This window comes from Hyperolius riggenbachi, chromosome 3 (assembly GCF_040937935.1).
Source record: "Hyperolius riggenbachi isolate aHypRig1 chromosome 3, aHypRig1.pri, whole genome shotgun sequence".
Taxonomy (NCBI): Eukaryota; Metazoa; Chordata; class Amphibia; order Anura; family Hyperoliidae; genus Hyperolius; species Hyperolius riggenbachi.
The window spans coordinates 109946964-109961743 of record NC_090648.1 but is presented as its reverse complement, the minus strand read 5'-3'; the positions used below and the strand labels follow the sequence as shown (position 1 = coordinate 109961743).

The following is a 14780-nucleotide window of genomic DNA, read 5'->3' as shown; positions in this document are numbered from 1 at the left end:
GGACAGAAGGAGGCAGAGGTAGCACAGGGGGACTGAAGGAGGTACAAGAAGACAGACAGAGTCACAAAGGGAGACAGGAGGCATAAAGGGAGACAGAAGGACAAACGGGGTCAGACATGGCACAAGGGACAGAGGGAGGCACAAAGGGGGGAAAGGAATGTACAAGGCACAGAGGGACACAGTGGCAGCTGCCTGCAACTTACGCTAAGCAGATGCAGCAGAAGCAAGTAATAGAACACCTGTGGGGTGGGGCTTAGTCAGGGGTCGTGGCTTCATCCAGAAGACGTGGCTTAATCAAACAACATGGCGCCTCCAGGACCAATGGCACTCCAGGCAATGGCCTGTACTGCCTATGCCTAGAGGCTCCCCTGGATGTCTCAGATCTGTAGGTAGACCATGACCATCATATGTATTTGATAACCAGATTTTCTTTTGTCTACTCTAGAGCGTCTCTAATAATGTCTCATTCTGTCTCATCAGATGCTGCTATTCATTGTCCTTTTCTGTTGTGGGACATACTTTATGATGTATTCTCGTGTGGGTCTAAATCAGGAGCTGTCAGTACCTCTGGTAAGTGCTATGTGCCTTCTATATACAAATTAAGCCCAGCAAAGAGAGCAGTGGTATAAATAGCAACAGTCAGGATTTCTGGATTTGCTGACTTGGTAATTTAAAGCCCTTCTCTAGGCTGATTATTGAAGATATATATACCCCTCCCCACACACACATACACACACACAGTAAACAGAAAATATGAAAGTTATAGAATGACTTTGGAGCAAGGTCAGAGTTTTAGAAAGGCCACAAAGGCCCAGGCCTAGGACAGCTGCAACTTAAGGGGGCGGCTGGACATGGAAGACAGGTTGCTGTATATGGAAGAAGAGGATGCAAATAAAGTAAGGAGGCTGCAAATGTGGGATGTCGAGCTCCAGTCCTCAAGGTCCAAGGTCCTCCTCATACATTTTTGGCACAGCTTAAATTAATTGATGGGACTGAATGAGGAAAGGTGCGGACGCTGTTCATCATGTAGAACACATCAGTTCAGCTTACAAGACTTCTCTCGATCCTCTCCCCTCTTCTGGAACACCCTAGCTCAACACATCTGCTACTCACCTACACTAAGTCCTGATAGACACTGCAGAGCACTTTTTGATCCCTCAGCGATGCATTTGCGTTTTGAAAAAAACGCTCCCATTGACTTGCATTAAAATTGCAGGAAAAATCACTACAAAATTGATGCAATCATGATTTGTAGCATTTGTACTGCATGTTGTACTGTTAGTATGTGTCTGCACCTTGCCAGGTGCAGTTATACCCATGGAGGAAGTGTATCTTGGGTTGGAGGCCAGGCCAGGAGTCTATTTTAGGGGACCCAGCAGGAAACCTCATAGGGAAATCCCACTAGCGTGATTGGGTGGACGGCACCCACTCAAACGTCTAGGTTTCAGGTAGGTTGTAGTAACCTACGCCCACACTATATATGTCATTCAAAGCTATATATGTCATTAAAACGCAACATGACAGACCCCATCCCAAATATAAACAAATGCTTAGCTGAGCTTCAGGAGTGGATGAACGAAATCTGCCTTAAACTAAATGCTGACAAAACTGAGGTTCTTGTCATCGGAGGCCAGTGCCTAATGCTACGTACACACATGCGACAACGATCGTTCGTTGAGAACGACGAACAAACTTTTAATTGATGAAAGAACGACCTAAGTAAAGTTAGTTTTAAAATGTGTGTAACGATCTGATCGTTAGAACGAACGTTACATCACGTAAAGCAACTATTGCGCTTGCGCAAAAAAATGAGAAGTTTCATGGAGAAATTTTGAAATGCGCATGTCAAGCCTAGTACGAACGACCGTTTCCAACGATGTACTACTTTTGCAAACGATCGTCGTTGGTAAAAATCCGCCAAGCTAGATCGTTCGTTTTTAACGATCCAGCTCGTCCGTCGGTAGACTTAATAATCGTTGGTTGCTTTTTTTTGGTTTTCAAAGTTTTATTGAAAGTTTTATTGAAATTTTTGACAAACAAACAGTGCATAAAAGAAAAAACATCATGACAAAAACAAGGGAAACGCCTGATGCAGATAAGCTCATCATACAAACATTGCATAGTAGGAGGGGGGGATGTGGGGTCATCCGTGATACTCCTAATAATTATTGACCAACTTGCTTGTAGAAAACGAGGTATCACTGCCTGGAGGTTATACTGAGCCCTCAGGGGATTTAGTCCAGCTACCTGGGGCTTGCTGAAGGAAATGTAGGGGCATGGGGAGACCCAAGTCAATATTGGGTCTTTCTAATTTCGGTCCTGGGAGCCTGCCGTCCAGTGATAGGCAAGCAAGACAGGAAGGATTATAGCCAGTAGCATCATTACAGTGGTGGTGAAGATATGGGGAGGGGGAAAAGAAAAAAAAAAAAAAAAAAAAAAAAAGGAAAGAGAAAGGGGGGGAAAGATAAGTGAGAAGGAAGAGGAGGTAAGAGCAGAAGGAAGAAGAAGAAAAGGAGGGGTCCACCCTACAGCCTAGAGATAAGAGATGCCTCTAGATTTGGATGTTCCAAGCGAATCTAAGGATCCCAGATTTTTCCAAACTTTTTGTGGGTGTCTTTAAGAATACTGGTTAACTTCTCGTTCACCATTATCATATTGATTCTAGATTTCACTTCAGTGATTGAGACCGAGGGCTTTTTCCAATTTCGTGAAATTGTCATGGTAGCTGCTGAGAGAACTATGGAGGCTAGTTTGTTTTGTGTTAATGTTAAACCTTCTATCTTTTCATGTAGTAAGGCTTGCCATGGGTTTCTAGAGATAGGTTTATGGAAAAGGGAGGAGAGTATCTTATATACTTGGCACCAAAATCTCATAAGTCGTGGACAAGTCCACCAAGTGTGCAACATGTCGCCAAGTACCCTGCAGCCCCGGAAGCAGTACGGGTTGGCGGATGGGAATACCTTAGCTATGCGTGCTGGGACCAGGTACCAGCGGGTCATAACTTTATAAGCAGCTTCTACTATATGTAGGTTGCAAGAGCAGTTGGAGACTCTGCTCCATATATCAAGCCAATCTTCCCTGTCCTTAGGGTCACCCAGGTCTGCTTCCCACCTAGAGGTGTAGAGGTGTGTTACAGGTGGGGATGGGCGGGTTAAAAGGGCATATATCTGGGAGATTAGCCCTTTGACGTTAGGGCGGTAGCGACAGATGTTTTCGTAAGGCGTTACGGTATAGGGGGGATCTATGCTTTGAGTGAGGGATTTGACCCAGTGTCGGATTTGCAGGTAGCGAAAGTATTCTCTGGGGGGAGCCCGAAATTTCTCTTGAATATCTGGCCAGGAGAGAATACCCCTAGGCGTAAGGAAGTGTGTCACATGGGTGAGGCCTTTCGTGCTCCACCATGAGAATGCTGTTGGGTCCTCAAGTCCTGGCAGAAATAAAGGATTGTTAATCAGGGGAAGCAATGGTAAAAATGGGGATTGCAGGTGTGCTGAATAGCGAATGGAGTCCCATACTTGGAGGCAGTGGGTCAAAGGGGGGCTAAGTGAGGGAGGCCTGGCCTTCAATGGAAGCCATAGTAAGGTACTAGGGAGCAAGGGAGCACAGTTAGGTATTTCCAGGAAAACCCAGAGGGGAGTATCTTGTATTTGAAATAAACGAGCAAGTTGGGCTATGGTTGCCGCGCGATAATATGACGAGATTTGTGGGACTCCTAGGCCTCCATCAAATCTGTGAGCAAAGAGAGTAGTTTTGCGGACTCTGGGACATTTACGTCCCCAAATGAATCCCATGATTTTATTTTGAAAGATGCGTATGTAATGGTTTGGGACTTGGACTGGAAGGGTGCGGAAGTAATAAAGGAGTTTGGGCAGGAATGACATCTTGATGGCGTTGATCTTCCCTAGCCATGATAGGGGGGAGTGGGACCACCGGTCGGTTAGGGCTGAGAGTGATTTTAATAAGGGGGAGTAATTGGCTGAAAAGAGGGAGGCATAATTGGGGGTAAGAGTGATGCCTAAATAAGGTAAGGACTGGACCCATTGAAAGGGACAGAGGTCTTTGATTCGCTCAAGGTCTTGGGGGGGTAAAGAGATGCCTAAGGCCTTGGATTTCTCAACATTAATTTGTAGGCCTGACACCTGGGCAAAGCGAGCAAAGGCTGAAAGGGCATTCGGGATTGAGATGTGGGGCTGTGTTAAAAATAGTAGGGTGTCGTCTGCAAACATAAGAAGCTTGTGAGATAGGCCAGCGCAGTCTACCCCTTTAATGTCTGTAGCATTGCGTAAATAGCATGCAAAGGGTTCGAGGGCTAAAATAAAAAGCAGTGGGGATAGTGGGCAGCCTTGTCTCGTACCTCGTTTGATAGCGAAGGTTGGAGAACTATGGCCAGAAAGTTTCACTGAGGCTGTTGGATCTGTGTACATCCCTTGAATCCAATTTAAAAAGTGGGCATCAAGGCCCCATTTATTCAGGGTGAGCTTTAGGTAAGACCAGGAGAGGGTATCAAAGGCCTTAAAGATGTCTAAGGATAAGGCTACCCCTGGGGTTTTATGTGAATTGAGATAGTGAGTTAAAAGGATAGCTCTTCTGGTGCTGTCTTCAGCTTGCCTTCCCGGAACAAATCCAACTTGATCACGGTGGATCAAAGCTGGGAGGAGTTTATTTAATCTCAGGGCCAGGATTTTACCTAGTATTTTGAAGTCTACATTGATGAGGGATATGGGGCGAAATTGGTGGACTGCGTGGTGTTCTTGGTCTGTTTTGGGGATCATCGAAATGTGAGCTACAAGCATAGATCTCGGAGGAGATTTACCTTCTCGGAGTTCGTTGTAACATTTCGCTAATACTGGGGCCAATAAGTCTGAACATTTTTTGTAATATAGGGCTGAGAACCCGTCTGGGCCTGGAGATTTGTTGGATTTCAGGGTTTTGATAGCGGAGAGGACTTCAATGGTGGAAATGGGGGCGCTCAGGTGTGAAACAGATTCCTGGCTTAGTTTTGGGAGTGTAACCTGGTCTAGAAAGGCGAGAATGTCTCCATCAGGAGCAGTGGAGGAGTCGGTGTATAGATCTGATAGGAATTTAGAAAAAAGATCTACAATCTTGCGGGGATTGGCGGTAATTTGTCCTGAGCTGTTGCGAATTTTCAGCATGGTTGGAGTTAATGGTTTGTTTTTAAGGCATCTAGCAAGCAAAGCTAAAGGTTTGTTTGCATTGTAGTAATATAATTGTCTGCGCCACCTAAGCTGCTGCTCAACTCTATCTGTAAGTAAAAGATCTAGTTCTGTGCGGGTGCGATCTTTAATGATTCTATTGATACGTGAGGGGTTGCGCTTCCAATCTTGTTCTGCTTGATCTAGTTTTGAAGATAGTTCTTCGATTTTTTTATTGCGTTGCTTTTTAATAGCGCTAGCTATTCCAATCAGGGTCCCCCTTATGGTAGCTTTATGGGCCTCCCATAGAGTTAGGGAGGAGGCTACCGAGCCTGTGTTATCCTCAAAGTATTCTGTGACTCTCCCTCTTAATTGATCAGTTATATCTGCTCTCGAGAGTAGGGAGTCATTTAATCGCCAATGAAATGCTCGGTTGATTGGAAGTGTAGCAGAACAGCAGACAGAGATTGGAGAGTGATCTGACCAGGGGGTTGTGTGTATCTTAGCAGCTGGTGTCAGATGTAAATGGTTTTGCTGGACGAATATGTGATCAATTCTACTGAAGCTATCGTGGGCGTTAGAGTAAAAGGTGAAATCCTTTGTGGAAGGGTGGAGTTCTCGCCATATATCCACGTAGCCATATTTATCCAGCAATTCCTTAATTTTAACACCTTGCGGGTCTTTTGGTTCTGGGGCAGCGTTAGAGTTGGGGGGTTTCTGTCTATCTACTTTGGGGTTAAGAGTGGCATTTGTGTCACCAGTAATTATGATTTGACCTGAGCCATGTTGAGTGAGAACTTGGAGAAAATGTGAGTAGAAATTAGATTGGTGTGCATTGGGGGCGTAATATGTAGCAATGGTGACTTCTCTGTCATATATGGTGCCAAGTAAGATAAGATACCTACCAGTAGGGTCACCAATGTGTTTTGTATAGGAGAAGGGAAAATGATTTCTAATAGCTATTAGAACACCCCGTACTTTTGTGCGGGCACAAGCAAAGTAGGCTGTGGGATAATGACGATTTAAGTATTTGGGACAGGTGGTTTGATCTAGCCTGGTTTCTTGTAGGCAAACTATGTCAGCTTGACTCGCTTTGTAGTAAGTGAACGCCTTGGAGCGTTTATGTGGGGATCCGAATCCTTGGACGTTGTGAGAAAAGATTTTAAAAAACGGGGAAGTCATGGAGGGTCGATGTATGAGGGTGTGCGAATGTGAAAGGCTGCAAGGTGGACACCTTTAGAGTGGGGAGAGGAGGGAAAGAGAAAAGAGTAGGAAAGATTGAAAGCAGTTGAGAATAGAAGAGAAGGAGAAAAGGTAAGAGGTACCCAGATCCCTAGTAACAAAGGGACTGAGGTAGGCAGAGAGGGCGACTCCAATTGAGTCAGGGTCGAGAGGTTCTCGAGAGGGATTGAGTCCCCATGGGTAAGGGGCTCTGTCCAAATCATTGGGGAACATGTGTTGGCCGACTGCCTTGCTGGCTTAGTTATCGGGTCATATTTTCAAAATAGGTCCCAGCGTCAGGAGAGAAAGTAGTTGTAAGTGTGTGTGGGGGTGGAGGGGGGAGGATAAACTTACGATTTAGTTGTAGGTTGTCGGCTGGGGGTGTTAATTATTATAATTAAGAATATGGTTATGTAGTTTCTGTGTGGAGGATGGGTCAAGCCAGCAGAGTAATCAGCTTTAATGTGGTATGTTGGTTTGTCCCTTTTATGTTCACCAAGACAGGTAGGTATCGTACAGTATTTTGTTTCGGTAACAAACTGTTAAGCTTAGTAAGGCAGGTAAATGGAAAAGGGAAAAAGATAGCAAATTTTGTTGAAGACTTGGTGTACATATAAAAGGCCTGAGGTATAACATCAAATCAAATATAAGCTTAGAGCGACACATCCTTATTTTGGTTTAAAAGTTGTCGATCCCTTCATAGGGAAAGTTAGGTAATAAGGTAGGGTAGGGTAGGAAGGGTAAGGGGGAGAAGGACGGGGAAGGGGAAGAGGCTCAATAACGGAGGGGGCTCCTCTGTTAAAGCTAGTGTAGACAGGAGGGGAGAAGAAGGGGGGGGGGGGAGAGCGAGTGGGGTAGAGAGGGTGGGGAGGGAGGATGAACATATCAGCAGTAGTAGCATGGGTGGTGGGGAGAGGGGGTAAATCTGGGGTAAACTGTGCATAACAGTAATGATAAGTACAACCTTTTAACCCTATATAGAACCTTGAGGTTTCCAGTTAGAGTTCTGGCTTATATATATGTTACAAAACACTAAGGGCGTGATGCTTTGCAAAACTACCGGCAAATTTGCTTAGGGGGAAAGGGAGGGGGGGGAAACGAGGACAAGCAGGACAGTAAATGTTCCGTTAGAACATGTATCTATGAAGTGCTAATTATACAGAGAGCACAGGTGAAAGGGGGGGGGGGGGGAGGAAAGGAGGGGGGGGTAATATGTTAAGCTTAATGCAAGACATATATTGTAAATGGAACATTGTGCGAGCATCCTATAAGAACAGTAACATTAACATTGTTAAACTTCATGCCATAAGAACAATAATTAAGAGAGGTTAAATAATTAAGAGAGGTTAGTTAGTTCATCATTTAAGCTACATTTATCAGATACACAGTATGCTAAGAAAAGCAAGATCTCGTAGTGAGGAGAGAGCTTTCAGGTCTATGCCCTCCTAAACTGTTCAGTAAACATATAAACATTGTCCCAGAGTGTAACAATTAGAAAGCGGAGGTCTGGGCAAGGTTACCGCTGAGTAGCTCAGCCAGATCAAAAGTAGTGACTGAGGAGTAAAATAAAAATAAAGTCAGCTTAACAGCGAAGAAAAAACTGTAGTGTCTTACCCAACCGTGGCGGTAGCTGGTAAAGTGAAGAGGTATGCGAACAAAAGGTTATCTGTGAAGCACGGAGTTCTCTGGGTGATGACAGGAAGATAAACCAAAGCCAGATGTTCAAACAAGATCAAGAGCGGAATGCTGAACTAGTTAACCCCGGAGTGGACTGTCCTAAAAGTAGAAGAAGCAAACAGAACGTAGGACTATAACTGTCCACCGGTGATCCGTGCTTATGGTAATGCACCTGAGCGGTGATGCGTACATCAGCTTAGGGAGATTTTCCGTAAGGCAGGCAGAGGAGTAGCTGCAGCTGGTCCTCAGGTTGGAGAGACATCCCGAAGAGCTGGAGCAGACTGAGTGGATTTCCGTGATGGGGAAACTTGTTTCCAAGAATTTTGCAGATTCGGGGGACGCTGTGATGAAGCTCCGGCAGGTGACTTGTTGCCGTTTGGAGGTAGGAGCAGGTGTAGGCGCTCGAACAGCTCTTGGGCTTCTTCGGGAGAGGTGGTAGTGTAAGATTTCCCGGACAGCAGGAAGATTAATTTGAACGGGAACCCCCACTTATATTTGATATTTTGAGCCCGTAGTGCAGCAGTGTAGGGCTTCATGCTTCTTCGTTTCTGTATTGTCACGGGAGCAAGGTCCGCAAAGATTTGGTAAGGGTGCTCTTGAAAATTTAATGGCTCCTTTTCTCTTGCCGCTTGCAGGATCACTTCTTTAGTGCGGTAAAATGTAAATTTAATGATGATGTCCCGGGGGGAACCATCTGCTCTCTTCGGCCCCAGGGCCCGGTGGATGCGGTCAAATTCTAAGCGCTCAATTGGGATGTTAGGAACTAGCTCCTGGAACATAGCTGTTGCAGTGGAGTTCAGATCCAAGATGGACTCCGGTAGCCCGCGAATTCTCAGGTTGCCGCGGCGGGAGCGGTTTTCTGAGTCCTCCAACCGTAGCTTGGTTTCTGCTAGCTCAGATTTAACTTCAGTGAGCTCCTTGTCATGTGCATCGACCACCGTCGCAGTCTTTTCGTACCTTTCTTCAAATTCTCCCATGTGAGCGGTAAGGTCTTTGATGTCTTTTTTGAGCTGACGGGCTAATTTGTTAGCTACAGCGTCTAGTTCTTTATGGAGAAGGGACTTGAATTTCTCTAGGAGAAGGGCATCCCTCGGAGTCCAGTCCAGTGTGGGATCCGAAGAGTTGTGTTCCGACCTCCGTGCTCTGGTGCGGGGTCGGGAAGCTACTGTTGCGTCTGAGTGTGAGGAGGAAGCTGAGGACGCCATGCTGGATTTGCCTCGGCAGCGCTGAGAGAAAGAAGCCTGAGAGTGGGGTGAGCTCTCCCTGGATCCTTTTGAGGTTCGGCCCATCGAGTCACCGATGTTTTAGGATGCTGAGGAGAGGAAAAAGGAGTGGGGATGGTTGCTGAAAAGGCTGGGGTAGTTAGCTTTAGCAGTCGGCCACGCTGAGCGAGTCTAGAAAGCGGCCATCTCTCTAGCGCGCCAGCCACGCCCCCCGTTGGTTGCTTTTTTTTAAACGATCGTCGTTTGAAACGATCGGGGGAACGATCAATTCAAACGACTATAGTCGCATGTGTGTACGCACCTTTACAGCAAAGCGGTTCCAGACACAGTCAACACCACTGAGGCTAGGGAACTCAGACCTTACTTGCTTCATCACTGTGAGCAGCTTGGGTTTACTGATTGATGGGGAGTTAAACCTCAGGAATCAAATCTCAGCTGTGGTGAAACATTCCTTCTTTCGCCTAAGGAATATTGCAAAAACTAAGCACCTCATTCCCTCAGAGGATCTTCCTACTCTAGTTCCCGCCTTCATCACATCACGACTGGACTATGGCACCTTCCAAGTAAAGACCTACACCGCCTGGAGCTAGTACAGAATGCTGCCACAAGACTGTTAACAAGCCAACCCGGGCATTGCCACATAACACCAATCCTTGGCTCACTACACAGGCTACCCATAAAATGGAGAATCCTTTTCAAAATTGTAATGGTAACATTAAAATCCCTACACAACCTAGGTATCTTCTGTAATACCTGGCATACTTGTATAATTTCTTCTCTTCCTTGTTACTATCACTATGTTCCCTATATATGCACCGTGGGGTTGTCATGAAAAGTAATTTCGTTGTGTTACACAATGACAATAAAGTGAATTGAATTGAATTTAATTAAAATCCCTGCACAACCTAGGCCCTGGATACCTGAAGGATTTGTTGCATATGCTTCACACCTCCCACAACCTCAGATCACAAGGAAACAATAACTTGACCAACCCCAGAGTTCAACTAAAAACCTTTGGAGACAGAGCCCTTCTGTCATGCTGCCCCTACCCTGTGGAATGCCTTGCCAAACAAAATCAAGACAACTCCAACCCTGGACACGTTTAAATCAAAACTGAAAAGCCACCTGTTTAGTCTGGCATTTATAATCACATGACATTTCCCCTGTACGCACCACTATGTACTGTTCTGAGAAAAGCTTATGCGCTTTGGGTCCAATGGGAGAAAATCGCTTTACAAATGTTTTGTTGTTGTTGTTGTATTCGTCCATTCACAATGCTTCGTGCTGTAGAGGATGCTGTGATTAGAGAACTGTTCCCTTTGAGGTTTCCTACTGGGTCCTTTAACCACTTGAGGACCGCAGTGTTAAACCCCCCTACCGACTATGCTGTTTTTGTTGCGCTGGGCTGTGCAGGCTTTTCAGCCTCCTGCACAGCCCAGCGATTGGACTCACCTCCTTTTTTTGTCCCTTAGGGGACATGCCGCCGGAGATGTCCGATCGCTGTGGCAGCAGTGTTTTTTGTTTTTTTTATTCAGCCTGTATATGCTGTTTCACCCTCCCTCCCTCCTCCCTCCCCTTCCCTTCCCTCCTCCCCTCCGTTCACTGAATTTGAACAGGACAGCGATCCGTCCTATTCCGCCTCTCATAGGCATTAGCCTATGAGAGGACAGTGATCCCCGGGCAATCAGAGGCCGGGGATCGCCGATCTCGTACAGCGCTGCCAGAGACCGCAGTGTTGGTACGCATGTAAACAAAAGGAATTTCCCCTATCGTTTACAAACAGCCTGCTAGCTGCGATCGGCGGCTAGCAGGCATGAATGGGCAGGGAACAATCACGCATGCGCACGGACTTGATGCCAATGGGCGTTAGGCGGTCCTGGGGCTGCCACCGCGTTCACACCCATTACGCTCTGCTGGCCCCGATAAATCAAACCACCGTGCAAGCTGTTTGCATCCACACTGTCACTCTCCGCCACTCCCCCTCCTCCTCTATATCGCCGCTCCCCGCCTGCGTCCCTTCCCTCCAATCAGCAGGGAGGGAAGGGGCGCAGGTGAGGAGCAGCGATATAGAGGAGGCGGGGGAGCGGTGGAGAGTGACAGCGTGGATGTAAACAGCCTGCTATCCACACGCTGCATGTCGCTAGCACACCGGTTTGATTTATGGGGCACAGCAGAGCGCAGGGGGGCCTGGGGGGAGACGGTATAGCAACAGAGGCTGGACATTATATGCAGACCCAGCCTCTGTGTGCTAATAGGATTCTTAGAACCCACCTCGGGTTCTCTTTAAAGTAAACTAGCACCAGAAGCCCATGAATTTGGAATGTATCCCTATGATTTGTAGTTACGCCTCTGCCCTTCATTCCCAAAATATCTGAAACTTTTATTTAACCACAATGGCTAGTTCACAGTGCTCACTTGCGTTGCAGAATAATTCTGGATGTCAACTCACTGCCCATACAACTCTAAGGGCCTGTTCAGAGTACTGCAGCATGTATGTTATCTGGATGTGATTTCATTTCAGTATATACTGTAAATTCCCATATTTCACTTCCCTCTTCACAGGACTCCTATATCATAGATTATTTAAGGAATCTCACTGAGTATTTTGAGGTTGGAGTGCCCACATACTTTGTGACAAAGCCTGGTTATAACTTCTCCACCATAGCTGGAATAAATGGCATATGTTCCAGTGCTGGCTGTGACAACAATTCAATGACACAGAAGATACAGTACGCCACTGATTTCCCTGACCGGTAAGCACTGCATTCGGTTCCTGAATACTGCTGAGAAGAGATGGTTAATCAGATATAAAGAATTCCTGCTTGCGTGCAAACTCTAGCTTGGAAATGGACCAATCAGATTCACTCCCCGCTGTATCTGACTGGCCCAATTCCAAGCTGCCTTTCCATTTACATGAAACTTGCATACAAACCAGATTTTTGTTGTCTTCTCTCGACCATCTCTACTGGTGTCCAAAATGTTTCTAACCTGTAACATTGAAAAAAATGGATAAGTAGCCATATCTCCGGTGTGAGGTTTATTGGCTTTTTTGTACATAATGATTTTTCTTAGCTTTCCAATAAACCGTTGTTGAAACAACAAAAAATGCATAAGTAGAAATAAACATCTTTGTCAGTTGGTTGTAACAATGGTAGCAGCTACTAGAGAGGATGCTTAAGGCTAATTTCACCTATTGTTCCCCCCCCCCCCCCCATGCATAATATCCTGCAGCTGAGTGCGCTGACAGGATAGTATGTGATGCATACCTTTCTGGCCAGGAAGTACATTGCTGGATCACCGTTTTTCTGCACATGCGCGCCGCAACTGCTCGTGGACACTTACCGCATCGTTATAAACTTGCAATGCTGCATAATCTGTATGCACGAATCATGCGGCAATGCATTGCAGAGCTTGCCGTGTGCTTGCGTCAATTTTGTTACTTCAGTTACACCGCTTCACGTCGCCATAATGTGTAAGTACCCATAGACTTACATTGCCTTTGCAATCAGCTGCGGCGGGTAAGAGTACCGCGATGCTACAAAGTTATGTACATTTTGCATACTAATTTATACAGCTTGAAAATGGACCAATTCGCATGATCCTGCATGAACTCGGAATTATTTGCAAAGAAGAGAACACCAAGAGCCCAATATAGTGTAGTATGTACTGGTAATGGAAGATTTATAGAGTAATTCAAAATGTAATACTCACAAACCAGGGTTACCATTAGGCAACCACTGTCAAGGCAGGTGGGGAGATTGTCCTGACCCCACTCAGGATTAAGAAGTCACTCTCTGTAGTAGAAGAAGGAAGTGGGTACAACCCTCCACCTAGGGTGGACTCAATGTAGCAATAAGATAACAATGTGCCAAAAGAATAAAAGGGACTAAATGAGCTTAAAAACCAATTTGGTAATAGAGGAGGCAGTGGTGGACTTACCCCCTCCAAGCAGAACACATTCACCATATGCTGACTCAACAGTTATCTCTGAAGACAGCCCTGTCACCTGCATGCTGCACACTGCGCTAATCTAATCAGGCTACTTCACTATCTACAACATATGCCTTTGGACCTCATTTTACTCCACAGATTTTGAGACTGTAAATCAGTGACATTGTAGGCTATGTGATTTCCAAGCCATTACCCAGGGGCCCTAATGCTGGGTACACACGTTGCGATTTCCCGCTTGATCCGCGGGATCGATTCGATCGATTTGATTATTTCCAACATGTTCGATCGGGTTTCGATGGATACAGCCGTCGATTTTGCATACTTAATATGCAAAATTGACGGCTGTATCCATCGAAACCCGATCGAACATGTTGGAAATAATCAAATCGATCGAATCGATCCCACGGATCAAGCGGGAAATCGCAACGTGTGTACCCAGCATAAGTCTCCTATCCCAAGCCTTAGGGTCCTTTCACACTGTGCACATTGCATTACTATACCATCGCAACGGTGCCCTAAGGGCCCGTTTCCACTAGAGTGAATCTGCATGTGTTTCCTGCATGCAGATTCGCATAGACAATACAAGTGGATGGGACTGTTTCCACTTGTCAGGATTTCTGAGCGTTTTTCTGTGCAGAAAAAATCTGCACGGCAGAGCCATCAGAATTCACATACCACATACCACTATGCAATTCGCATACAATGTATTTAATAGGTAATTCGCATGCGGTTTTGGTATGCGAATTTTCATGCAAATTCGCAAAAGATTTTGAAAAGAAACAATGGAAAAGCACACAGGCACTGCCATGGTTAAATTGGCATACATAGTCATCCATGCGAAATGGTATGTGAATGCGCTTGAAACTTCGCATACAACCACATGCGAAATTCGCATCCGCATGCAAATTTTTTTTTTCGTGGCGATTTCCACCGCACAAGTGGAAACGGGCCTTAAGTCACATCGTGCCTTAGACATGCGACTATACAGTGAAACATACAGTACAATGAAAGTATGTTTCACTGCCACTGTAAACACACACGTTGCCCAGTAAACGCACAGCATGCTGTGCATTACTCCAATGGGACCCACCGTACTGTACTTAAAGTGAAAGCACCATAGGAATATCATTGCATTGCATTGCAATAATATTGTCTGTTGCAAAGGAATGCAAAAGACAAAGAAAAGAAAAGTGTGAAAGGACCCTTAGAGCGTGCATTGGAGTGCAATTGTAAGTGAATAGGTTTCCCATTTTCCTGTTTGTCTTTGATTCATGAGTCTTTCTGCCACATCTTTTCTCTTCCTTGCCACTGCATCATGGTTGTGTTACGCCGGAAATAGGGAACAAATCACACATTGCAAGCTCAGGATTCAGGATGACGGTGAGTGGCAGGGCAGCAGCAATGAGGAGAGGTAAATATACTTTCCCCAGACTCCTGTGTGTGCTCTGTAGGGGTGGGCCACAACCAGCGGGTTACAGGGGAGCACTGTAACTGGAGGCACTATAAGATCTAATTATTAGGGGACACAATATCTATAGGCACCATAGGGGGTCAT

The 14780-nt window shown here is 45.7% G+C and overlaps 1 protein-coding gene across 1 annotated transcript in view; it reads left to right on the top strand.

The window, feature by feature from the left end:
- The window catches only part of NPC1L1 (NPC1 like intracellular cholesterol transporter 1), a 79283-nt gene that overhangs the window by 45345 nt on the left and 19158 nt on the right, over window positions 1-14780 (top strand). Inside the window, exons 11-12 of the mRNA XM_068274763.1 lie at window positions 481-570; window positions 11837-12027. Coding sequence (XP_068130864.1) covers window positions 481-570; window positions 11837-12027 — 281 coding nt within the window. The remainder of the gene's footprint in view (window positions 1-480; window positions 571-11836; window positions 12028-14780) is intronic.